This window comes from Scyliorhinus canicula, chromosome 7 (genome assembly GCF_902713615.1).
Source record: "Scyliorhinus canicula chromosome 7, sScyCan1.1, whole genome shotgun sequence".
NCBI classification, from domain to species: domain Eukaryota; kingdom Metazoa; phylum Chordata; class Chondrichthyes; order Carcharhiniformes; family Scyliorhinidae; genus Scyliorhinus; species Scyliorhinus canicula.
The window spans coordinates 83,400,321-83,413,197 of record NC_052152.1 but is presented as its reverse complement, the minus strand read 5'-3'; the positions used below and the strand labels follow the sequence as shown (position 1 = coordinate 83,413,197).

The 12,877-nt window shown below is 45.7% G+C and overlaps 1 protein-coding gene across 3 annotated transcripts in view; it reads left to right on the top strand.

The window, feature by feature from the left end:
* Positions 1–12,877, top strand: part of LOC119969087 (cilia- and flagella-associated protein 47-like) — an 868,530-nt gene that overhangs the window by 750,022 nt on the left and 105,631 nt on the right. For all 3 annotated transcript variants that reach the window (XM_038802287.1, XM_038802288.1, XM_038802285.1), the window contains exon 60: positions 9,398–9,492. In XM_038802287.1, the coding sequence (XP_038658215.1) occupies positions 9,398–9,492 (95 nt within the window). The remainder of the gene's footprint in view (positions 1–9,397; positions 9,493–12,877) is intronic.

Here is a 12,877-nt window from a genome sequence, read left to right as displayed (position 1 = left end):
CTGCAGCTCCACAACTTGAAGTTTAAAGACCCTCATAGACTGTACCTGAAATTCACCACCTTCTTCACTGGCGAGTGACCTGAGCTCAGTGAAGTGCCACCTGGAGACATCAAATGAAAATGCACGTTAAATTTATTAGAGCAGCGCTTCATTTCCATGTAATCACAATATTAAATGTTTTGCTAATTGCTGACCCTTCTGCGATAATGAAAGCACCTAGGTCTGAAGAGACTTGGGGGTTCCAGGTACATAGACCATTGGCATCATTGAGATCCATAGCAGACCCCAACATTTGTTGGAATACTGGGCAAGAACCCCAAACACTTTTTAAAACTGTGAGGAAAGGATACTTCTCTCCAGAAGTGATTCCGCTGACCAACAGGTATCTTTTATATTAAAGCAAACTTTATTCTTAACACAGGATTAAACACATTAACAGCATAGAACATTAACAGTGGGCGAAATTCTCCGACCCCCCCTGCAGGGTCGGAGAATCGCCCGGGGCCGGCTAAAATCCTGCCCCCGCCGTGGCAGAAATTCTCCGCCACCCGGGAATTGGGGGGGCGGGAATCACGCCCCGCCAATCGGCGAGCCCCCTGTGGCGATTCTCCGGCCCATGATGGGCCGAAGTCCCGCCGCTGGGAGGCCTCTCCCGCCGCCGTGGTTGCGGGTGGCAGCGGGATTGGCGGCACGAGCGAGCCACCGGGGTCCTGGGGGGGGGGCAGGGCGATCGGACCCCGGGGGGTGCCCCCACAGTGGCCAGGCCCGCGATCGGGGCCCAACGATCGGGGGGGCGGGCCAGTGCCGTGGGGGCACTCTTTTTCTTCCACCACGGCCTCCACCATGGCGGAGGCGGAAGAGAATCCCCCAGCGCGCATGCGCCGGTGGTGACGTCAGCAGTAGCTGACGCACCGGCGCATGCACGAACCGGCGAAGGCCTTTCGGCCAGCCCCGGTGCCGGGCGGCGGGTGTCAAAGGCCGCTGGCGCCGGTTTTTGCGCCAGTCGGCGTGGCGCCAACTACTCTGGCGCCGGCCTAGCCCCCAAAGGAGCGGAGAATTCCAGTCAAACAGTTCTTAACAGTGAAAGGAAACACTAACTTTTAACTACTACCTTCTCCAGCACGGAAGCACAAGGTAGCACAGGCTTTTAAAAACATTACTGCAAAAATATGAAATACAAAGCGCTGAATACTCCGTTGGTCGACACCCGAAACACGATTGGGCGGAGAACCAGTTTCTACACCAAAATCATGGCCGCTGCATATCATTAGCGGCCTGACCCGATATTCTCTGGAGCCTCCACGATTCTCTGCCTCCACTGAGGTGAATTCCCGACAACGAAGTTCACTTGTGCCTTTTAAAATTGTGAAACGGGCGATGTGGCTGCTGAGGGAGAGAGAGAGGGTACGGAAAATTTATCGTAATGAGCAGATGCTTGAAGTGCAGGTATTATTAGAGGAAGCATTTTATAACTAGGAAGGGAATTCAGACTCTCCTTTTTTCAGGAGTCCAATAAAAAGGTTGGGTGTCCAATATTGAATTTAACAAGCTAAAGAGATTAAAAATTGATGCAGTAATGATGAACTATCTGTAGATGTCTTTAGCAAGCTTTCTACACATAATACATCATTTGCTAATTATATTAGTGACATCTTGTGGCAGAATAACAATAATACAACAAATGTTGTGTCTTCTATTTTTGCCTTTTCTTTTTTTTGTGAATTGTGTTATTGCGAAAGAAAGCATTATTAGTGTTGGAAAATAAAGCACTTTCCGTCCAGGGCATCCAGTGTCACTATTAACCATTCTCAGACTCAGAACAAAACTATGTTCTTCTCTTCAAGTATTTAACTCCGTCTACAGAGCAATTGCACTCCAGACAATAGGAACTGACAATCTGTTAATGTTGATCTGTAACTAGTTTCGTAAGAAGTCCATTTTATCTGTAATTGAATCCGTATTAAAATGGACCTTTTTTTAGCTGTAAATTTGTGGTCAGCTGTGAAGCAATTGAGTGCATTGCTCAGCATGAAGCAAGGCTCCCACAATAATCCAGCATCTCAGTGGCATGCATTTAATTTGAATCTGATGCCAAGTCAAGGGAATTTCAGGTGCACGACAGCAGTGATCAAGCAAAGAAAGGGAGGCAAGAATAAGGGAAGTTAACACGTGGCTGAAAGAGTGGTGTGGGAAAGAGGGGTTCCTTTTCATGGGACACTGGCATCAGTTTTGGGACAGGGGGGACCTATACCGTTGGGATGGTCTCCACCTGAACTGCTGGGACCAGTGTTCTGGCGAAAAGAGTAAATAGGGTGTTCAATAGGACTTTAAACTAGAGATTGGGGGGGAAGGGAAAGTCAGGGAACCAAGAGGTGAAGGAATCAGTGGGAAGCGTAGCTGCTTAGGATTACAAAAAATCACGAAAAGACAGAGCTCAGGAGAGGTTACGATAGTCCCCATCTCACAAAATATGACACAGTGTATGGAAAGGCTCAGTAAACCAAGGTCCACCACACTAAGAAAACAAAAAGGGACAGTCAATAGGGAATTAAAGGTGCTATATTTAAATGCCCGCAGTGTACGGAACAAGGTAGATGAGCTTGTGGCCCAGATTGTGACTGGCAGGTATGATGTGGTAGGCATCACAGAGACGTGGTTGCAGGGGGTTCAGGACTGGCAGTTAAACATCCAGGGATTTACAACCTATCGAAAAGACAGAGAGGTGGGTAGAGGGGGCGGGGTTGCCTTGTTAATTAGAAATGAAATTAAATCAATAGCACTAAACGACATAGGGTCAGACGATGTGGAGTCTGTGTGGGTAGAGTTGAGGAACCACAAAGGCAAAAAAACCATAATGGGAGTTATGTACAGGCCTCCTGACAGTGGTCAGGACCAGGGGCACAAAATGCACCACAAAATAGAAAGGGCATGTCAGAAAGGCAAGGTCACAGTGATCATGGGGGACTTCAATATGCAGGTGGACTGGGTAAATAATGTTGCCAGTGGATCCAAAGAAAGGGAATTCATTGAATGTTTACAGGATGGCTTTTTGGAACAGCTTGTGATGGAGCCCACGAGGGAACAGGCTATTCTGGACTTATGTAATGAGCAAGAATTGATAAAAGATCTTAAAGTAAGGGAACACTTAGGAAGCAGTGATCATAATATGGTAGAATTCAGTCTGCAATTTGAAAGAAGGAAGGTAGAATCAGATGTAAAGGTTTTACAGTTAAATAAAGGTAATTACAGGCGCATGAGGGAGGAACTGACGAAAATTGACTGGAAGCAGAGTCTAGTGGGAAAGACAGTAGAACAGCAATGGCAGGAGTTTCTGGGAGTAATTGAGGACACAGTGCAGAGGTTAATCCCAAAGAAAAGAAAGGTTATCAGAGGGAGGATTAGGCAGCCATGGCTGACAAAGGAAGTCAGGGAATGCATCAAGGCAAAAGAGAGAGCCTATAATGTGGCAAAGAGTAGTGGGAAGTCAGAAGATTGGGAAGGCTACAAAAACAAACAGAGGATAACAAAGAGAGAAATAAGGAAGGAGAGGATCAAATATGAAGGTAGGCTAGCCAGTAACATTAGGAATGATAGTAAAAGTTTCTTTAAATACATTAAAAACAAACGGGAGGCAAAAGTAGACATTGGGCCGCTCCAAAATGACGCTGGTAATCTAGTGATGGGAGACAAGGAAATAGCTGAGGAACTTAATAAGTACTTTGCGTCAGTCTTCACAGTAGAAGACATGAGTAATATCCCAACAATTCAGGAAAGTCAGGGGGCAGAGTTGAATATGGTTGCCATCACAAAGGAGAAAGTGCTAGAGAAACTAAAAGGTCTGAAAATTGATAAATCTCCGGGCCCAGATGGGCTACATCCTAGTTCTAAAGGAGATAGCTGAAGAAATAGTGGAGGCGTTAGTTATGATCTTTCAAAAATCACTGGAATCAGAGAAAGTCCCAAAGGATTGGAAAATCGCTGTTGTAACCCCCCTGTTCAAGAAGGGAACAAGAAAAAAGATGGAAAATGATAGGCCAATTAGCCTAACCTCGGTTGTTGGCAAAATTCTAGAATCCATCGTTAAGGATGAGATTTTTAAATTCTTGGAAGTGCAGGGTCGGATTAGGACAAGTCAGCATGGATTTAGTAAGGGGAGGTCGTGCCTGACAAACCTGTTAGAGTTCTTTGAAGAGATAACAAATAGGTTAGACCAAGGAGAGCCAATGGATGTTATCTATCTTGACTTCCAAAAGGCCTTTGACAAGGTGCCTCACGGGAGACTGCTGAGTAAAATAAGGGCCCATGGTATTCGAGGCAAGGTACTGACATGGATTGACGATTGGCTGTCAGACAGAAGGCAGGGAGTTGGGATAAAAGGTTCTTTTTCGGAATGGCAACCGGTGACAAGTGGTGTCCCGCAGGGTTCAGTGTTGGGGCCACAGCTGTTCTCTTTATATATTAACGATCTAGATGACGGGACTGGAGGCATTCTGGCCAAGTTTGCCGATGATACAAAGATAGGTGGAGGGGCAGGTAGTATTGAGGAGGTGGGGAGGCTGCAGAAAGATTTAGACAGTTTAGGAGAATGGTCCAAGAAGTGGCTGATGAAATTCAACGTGGGCAAGTGCGAGGTCTTGCACTTTGGAAAAAAGAATAGAGGCATGGACTATTTTCTAAACGGTGACAAAATTCATAATGCTAAAGTGCAAAGGGACTTGGGAGTCCTAGTCCAGGATTCTCTAAAGGTAAACTTGCAGGTTGAGTCTGTAATTAAGAAAGCAAATGTAATGTTGTCATTTATCTCAAGAGGCTTGGAATATAAAAGCAGGGATGTACTTCTGAGGCTTTATAAAGCACTAGTTAGGCCCCATTTAGAATACTGTGAGCAATTTTGGGCCCCACACCTCAGGAAGGACATACTGGCACTGGAGCGGGTCCAGCGGAGATTCACACGGATGATCCCAGGAATGGTAGGCCTAACATACGATGAACGTCTGAGGATCGTGGGATTATATTCATTGGAGTTTAGGAGGTTGAGGGGAGATCTAATAGAAACTTACAAGATAATGAATGGCTTGGATAGGATGGACGTAGGAAGTTGTTTCCATTAGCAGGGGAGACTAGGACGCGGGGGCACAGCCTTAGAATAAAAGGGAGTCACTTTAGAACAGAGATGAGGAGAAATTTCTTCAGCCAGAGAGTGGTAGGTCTGTGGAATTCATTGCCACAGAGGGCAGTGGAGGCCGGGACGTTGAGTGTCTTTAAGACAGAAATTGATAAATTCTTGATTTCTCGAGGAATTAAGGGCTATGGGGAGAGAGCGGGTAAATGGAGTTGAAATCAACCATGATTGAATGGTGGAGTGGACTCGATGGGCCGAATGGCCTTACTTCCGCTCCTATGTCTTATGGTCTTATGGTCTTAAAGTAAGCAGCCAATCCCATTAAAGAATTCTCACCAATAGCAGACCAGGAAAAATGGTAAAATGTACCAATTATCCTTCAATTTTTATAACTTTTACAGAAAACAAAATAATGATTTTGACATACATGCTAGAAGCTGAATTATCATAAATTCTAAATATCATAAACTTCAAAAAAGTTATTCTATTACATTAAAAATAATGGAATTTTAAACATTATAGAATCATTTGACATCGCACAGATATAAAATCAACATTACAGCACCAGAGACGTTGTTGAACAGTAGTTACAATTTATTACGCAATTAAAAACCAGTTACACCTCATTAACAAGGTGTAATTTTTTCAGGGTCTTTAATAGTGATATTACAACATAAAACAGAAATCTCTGCCAGTTCATTGATTTCTCAAGATTGCAGGAATTCAATAGCACCCCGTGTGGAGGGCAGACAATGACTAACAGCAACTTCTGTATTTCCACATTTAACTGTGCATGTATGAACTCCGAATGTTGCTGACAGTTCCACAGGGTAATAATGAAGAACACAGACAGTGTCACCATTATTACAGCCACAAAATATGGGTCATTCTCTCTGCATTACGTAGTACTATAGTTGCCTTGGCCTCTTGGATGGAATAACAAAAGACTGTGGGTACCTTTCGGACTGTATTTCTTCAAAAGTCAACTCCCTCACGAGCGGAGGAAGGAATTACATAGTGCAATTCTAATTTTAATTTTATCACAATAGTAATTTAATGTGATGTGGAGATGCCGGCGTTGGACTGGGGTGAGCACAGTAAGAAGCTTTCAGAGCACTGCTCCTTCCTCAGATAATTCGAAAAGCTCCGAAAACTAGTGATTTGAAACAAACCTGTTGGACTTCAACCCGGTGTTATAAGACTACTTACTGTAATTTAATGTGATTGAGTTGTCCTATTAACTGACCTAAAATTCTGAATTTGGGCAAAGGATTGACATTGAGGGAGGAAGAAAACATTGGGCTGGGTTCTCCGTTTTGAAGATTAAGTGCTGCGCCCAGGAGAGACTCGCAACTGGTCTCTGTTGGCACTGAAGCAGTGCCCAGGTGCGTTTCACTCCCCTCTTCCATGCAAATTCATGTGTGGAGAAGAGCTTGCGGGATACCAACGGAATCTTGGTATCAAGTTGCCATATAGAGTGGATGGTACAATACCGAGGTCCGGCGGAGGGCACCACTGCTCTTCCCCCATAATGTAAACCCTGGTTCCCCCCCACTCCGCTGACAAGTAGTGTCATCTCCCTTCCCCCTCCCCACCATCACAGGAATAACGAGTTCTCGCCCCCCCCCCCCCCCCCCCCCCCCCCCCCCCCCACCCGCCACAGCACACACGCATGAGGGGGATCCAAACCTCTCCAAAAGGATGGGTGGGTGTGATGCCAGATCACCTTCATGCTGGGTGGTTGGTTGGGGAAGTCATGAGGACCTTTAATCATATGGGGGGGGGGGAGTTGTCCCTCCGGCATTGTCCCTCCGGCATTGACAGTTGGGGATGTTGCCCATGTCTGCAGAGGGTTGCAATGTCCATGGGTGGGGGTTGTGGGGACCCTCAATCACTTTCAGATCTGCGCACACTTTAAAGATGCCAACTTGATCTCTGAGGAGCCAGTCTTGCCCGCGGCTCTAGCCTCAGTCTAATATGCAGATTCCCATGATACTTGAGGCTTTGGGATTCAATCCCTTCACCTCGGGGACCTCGGGTGTGTGCCATTTGGTACCCTCAAACGGGGGACACTAGTGGGGGTCTCCAAGGGGATCGGTGGTCCCCAGCTGCATCCTTTGGGCAGGGTGGTGCCTGGCACTGCTGGTGCCACCTGGATACCATGGCAATGCTAGTCTGAAACCCTGGCATTGTCAGTCTGACATCCTGGCAGTGCCACCTGGGCACCGGCCTGAGCTGGGAAGGAAGATTCACCAGTGCTAACCACTGCGCCACTGTGCTGCCCTGAAAGTAGCAGAGTTAACCTTTTCGAGTCCGTATGACTCTTCTTCAGAGCTTGCTGAATACGTGAACCAACTAATCAAATCTTCTATGAAAAATCAAGATTCCCAAATAATGGGTGGGATTCTCTCGCCGTTCACGGCAGCGGGATTCTCCAGTCCCACTGCAGAGAATTGGGGTGGGTTTCTCCGTCCCGTCGTGCCAGATTTCTGGTGCGGCATGCTGTTAGCATTCTCCACCTCACTGGCTGGTCAGTGGGGTTTCCCATTGTGGGGCAGCCCCACGCTGTCGGGAAACTACCGGGCTGCCGGCAAAATGGAGAATCCCGACAGCGGAGAATTCAGCCCTGGGAGTTTTGGCTGAGTACAAATTCGCTCGCACCTGTAGCAGGAAGGACACGCAACGGAGAATCCTGGTCATTGTATTCAAGTTCCACTGTTCAATTTGTGACTACACATTCATAGCAACCATTAGTCTCACCTGTGACTAAATGACTGTGCAAAAAAATGAGACGATATTCCAGCTGGCTTCAGGGAATGGTTGTTTAACATATTTCTGACATTTAATGTTTTCCATCAGCTGTTCATCTTTCCAGTTATGGTTATCTGTGTCTTTTTGGTTTCCTATATCTTTATGTAGTTACTTGCCTTTTCTTGTTCCTTTAAGCTTTTGTGTTGCATTGCAATTCTTTCTGCACACTTATCTTTTTAGTTTATATTTTTACTTTTATCTTTCATCATGGGGAAGTACCGGTGTGAGATGGTAGTGATCACATTCTAACAGGGGTATATTCAGAGCTGGAGGAAGATTTTGGGCATCGGGTGAAAGGTGGGGGGGTGGGGTCGGATGGATTTGACTAGGATGATTGGCCAGGACTTGCAGTGAGAAAAGACACATGAAGTGGAATGCAAGATATTTGTTACTGCAAACCCTATTTTATCCAGAATGGCCTCATTTGTATTTCCCTCTCCCTACCACTGCTAATAATGCTCTTTCACCCAGGGAATTTCACCACTTCACTGCTGTGTCTGCACACTTTCATTCCAATTTTCAATACGCACTTTCGAATTAGCTTTGTTTGCCATCCTCTGTGATATATCCCAGTCCATATTTCCCATTGTTTATCCGTTAACTTCTGATCTCCATTCCACCCCAAAATCTTCCTTCCCAACTGCACTCTATATAACCTCCATCCTTCATTGACATTCAGTGCTTCTTTTCTTGCATATTCACCCACATATTCTGTTTCCCACCTCTCAAGAAATCCCTATGCTACCTTACGGCGCCGAGGTCCGAGTTTCAATCCCGGCTCTGGGTCACTGTCCGTGTGGAGTTTGCACATTCTCCCCGAGTTTGCGTGGTTTACGCCCTCACGACCCAAAGTTGTGCAGGGTAGGTGAATTGGCCATGCTAAGTTGCCCCTTAATTGGAAAAAATGAATTGGGTACTCTAAATTTATTTAATAAAAAGAAATCCCTAGTTGCCTTTCACAAGCTATATCGTTCCCTGTGTGTCATTAGTCCGAATCTTCCTTTCCCCACTCTACTGAACTCCCTGCTCCCAGCATCATGGCCCATTATTGGGTATGGACTGCTCCCCACTGTTTGCCATCCTTGACCCACCTCTCATCTTCCGGGAACTTTCAATGATATAACAATGTCCTCAAACGTGCATGTTATTTTAACCAGTAGTTCAGTTGCGAAATTGCACAGAAACCTGAATTGTTCTTAACTGACAACGATAACAGATCAGGCTTAGACATGCATGGGTTATAATTCTATGGGTTAGTTGTATTTTAACTGGATTATAACAAAACAGGCAAGCAATTTGTGCCACTGGATGGCTATCAGCCCTCTCCCCATCCACCCTCCGCACTTCTTGGCTTTGTTGTGCTGGCACTGTAAACACTGAGATTGAAGAGTGTAAAGATTGATGCTTTCAGTCCCATGTTGCTCTATATCTTTTGTGAAAATAACAATAATTTGTTTCTCTTAGCTTTTGTAGATCACCAGAGGGAGGCATTTCTGGAATTCGATGGTTGTATCCAATTCATGGTATCCCTGAAACAATATCCACAAAACTGTCCCCTGGTAAGTATGTAAAGGATACAGGTCAAGCTATTAAACTACAGGGCAGCAGTTCAAACTATTCACAAATACTTGCCAAAGAGAATTATAGTTGAATTTGTCTTTCGTGAAAAGTGAATCTTTACCGGTGAATGCATATTTCTGTTAAGAAAAATGCAGATCTAAAAGTAAAAATGCACAAAATGAACAACTTAGCCTCATCAGCAATGCAGGAGTACCACTGTGTTGACATACAGCTGAACTAACTGGCTAAATATAGGAACTTAGTCTTAAAACCTACGCAGACAAGTGTGTTGCACCCATTTTCTTGCTCAGCTGGAAATCTCCCAACCCGCCTGTGGTAGGTTTGATGACAGACGGACACGGAGAATCTGGCAAGAGGCAAAAAGTCAGCGTAAAATCCGACTGTAATTCTCACAATGGCGGCTTGCTCTTACCACTGGCAGGTGGCAAAAATGTCATTTGCATTCATTTGTATGTCAAGAATGCTCATTAAAACACCAACATCCCATCAGACCTTCCAATTTTGCATTGCGCCAGCTGGAAATGACATCGGCATCAAACCCAATTGTTAATGAGTGACCTGTACAAGCCAGTCCTCAGTTTACCAGATACCTCAGGATGAATGCAACAATTTTGTGCCATAGAGCTACACTGATTCTGATACACTGTACATCACTCTGCCAGGGCAGATCGATTCCTGCCTCCATCTCCAAGCCGAGCTGGTCTTTATGGACAGCACAGTGCTGCTGAGCCCGTGTTACCGAGTCAGATCAGTACTGAACCTGGGTTTCGGGGGTAAAGGTGTCTCCTTCTTCCCCTGGTGCCACACACCATTGCTTGTCTGAATGGCACTTTGCTGAGGCACTTATGCAGCCACCGCAACAAATATCCAAAGTTTGACTGGGGTAGGGTGCAATGTGAGGCTGGGTATGGCCTAATAAAGACAAAGGGGCCATGTGGTAGGAGGGCAGTGAAAGGAGGGGGGGGGGGGGGGGTGAAGGCTCATTATGGCAGGCAGAGGGGCAAGAAGGTGGATGATGATGATGGACAATGAAAGGCAGGGGGAAGACCGAAGGGAAGGAAGCTGGATCCCAGCAAGACTGCATGAAAAGCTCATAAAGAAGAGGGTTAAAGGGATACCACCTCTTTTACTGGAAAGGGATTCATTAAGACTTCAGCAGTGGTGGCTAGAGGTCCAAGTGGGATTTGGGCATCTCGCAGGTGGTGGGTTCGGGGGAGAGGTTGGCTGAATCGAGGGATAGAATTCCTCTTGAGGCTGCTAGCCTTTTCCTCTGGGTTGCTGCCATCCTGCACAGTCTGGTGAAGACAGGTGGACTGGAGAGAATGATATGAGTGTACTGGACTGGTATTTAAATATGGTGCCGGGACCAGTTGACAATGTGAAGGTTCATCAGCTGTTGGCCTGCTAGATGACTCAGAAGGGAATGTGCTTGTGCATAATTAATGAGGTTTAAAGCACTGAATCTGGCACAGGGTCCCACCATTCTGATCGGAGGGTTAGGTACCGCTGGAGCCGTCCACCTCTACACTCAGTCTCAAAATGGGAGAATTCCACACTTTGTGTTTTCCCTTCAAAAACAACACTATTTATTATTTTGAGTTTTGTATATGTTTCTATGAATAAAGGTCATGCTTTCTCCAAACATATTTATCTAGTGCTCATAGCGATTTATACATGGTGGGAGTTACCGACCAACCTGTTGCATGTTTTTTGACAGTGGAGGTGGCCTGAAAGCAGGGTTTTCTTGACTACACCCCTGTTGCCAGGAAACCCGTGCACCATCGGTGCGTCCGGAATATCCCACCGAGATGAACAGTGGTAAATTCCGCCAACTATTTTGCGTGTTTTCCACTTATCTTCTTCCAAAATTATGGTGGATCCAAGAACTCCACAGACACTTTGTGAAACAAAACCTTATGTAGATCATAAATAAATGTCACAGGATCAGCAATTATCCATTCTTTACAGTACAGTGCACAAGAGACTAATTTGGATGTCTGCAATGTTTTCTTGTCAGCTCCAAAAGGTGACCAAAACTTGAAGTTAAATTTATTTACATATAGGATTATTATACAGAAGCAAAATTACACTCCAAAAAACTAATAATACAATGCCTGACTTGCACAATACATAGCTGCTTTAAAACCAAAAAGAATTACATTTGAGATCCTTAGATTGTCTTCCAATAGATTTTGTATCAGTCTTTGGATGTTGCATGAAAGATGACTTACATAGAATCTTCCTTGACCACTTCATATGGTATAGGCAGAATGAAGCAAGGAACAAAGCGGAAACCACTGGACTATAAGTTACATTCAGACATAAAGGCACACTAGTCAAAATTCTCTGCTGCCGATAGCGGGGTTCCTGGTGGAGAATCGGGCGTTGGGGGAAAGGCGGGATCTGCCCCTTTCCGGTTCTCTGGCCCTCCACTGGCGGTGGGATCGAGGTTCACGCATGCGCTCCAACAGGAGGATATAAATGGGTCTTAATGACCCACTTGCATCTATTTAGCAGGTTGGGCACCATATTCTCCGGGCCTGGTCAGCTGGGCCAAAATTGCGTGGACGAGATTCACTACAGATATTTCCTAGCGTGGCCCTGAAGTGGTGGACCTCACCATGGCCTACTCCTACCCACCCCCCCCCGTACATTGCAAGACCTGCCCACCCCACCACTCCCCACGCCCCCACAGCGACCCCTGAGATAAAGTGGCCCCCTACGTATGGAGACCCCCACAGATCTCCAGAAAAGAGTCCCCTGTCAGGACCCCCCCCCCCCCCCACCCCCCAAGGAAAGAGACCCTTGTCAGGACCCACCCCCCAGGAAAGAGACTCCTGTCAGGAAGCCCCCCAGAAAATAGAAACCTGTCTGGAAACTAGACAGCGATCCAGACAGAGGCAATGAATGCAATTACTGTTGTAACACTTACCTGGTCAATACAGTTGCTGGCTCAAACAGAGGAAGCACCAAAGGTGATTCCTGGAAAGAGAAAGCAATGACCAGTGTTTAAACTCTCAAATCATTGAGCTGCAAGCCATTCATTCATTTTCCTCATTGTGCTGTGATTGACAGCTTCCATACAAACATAACCTTCCATACAAACAGCCTTGCTTTATACATCTTCCTTCATGGTTGAATAAGTCTAAAATGGGAGGCAGTGGCATTGAGGTATTGTCACTGGACCTATAATCAAGAGACCCAGGGTAATTCTATGGGGACCCTGATTTGAATCCCACCATGGCAAACGGTGAAATTTGAATTCAATTAAATTCTGAAATTACAAGTCTAACGATGACCATGAAATCATTGTTGATTGGCGTAAAACCCATCTAGTTCACTAATGTCCTTCAGGGAAGGTAT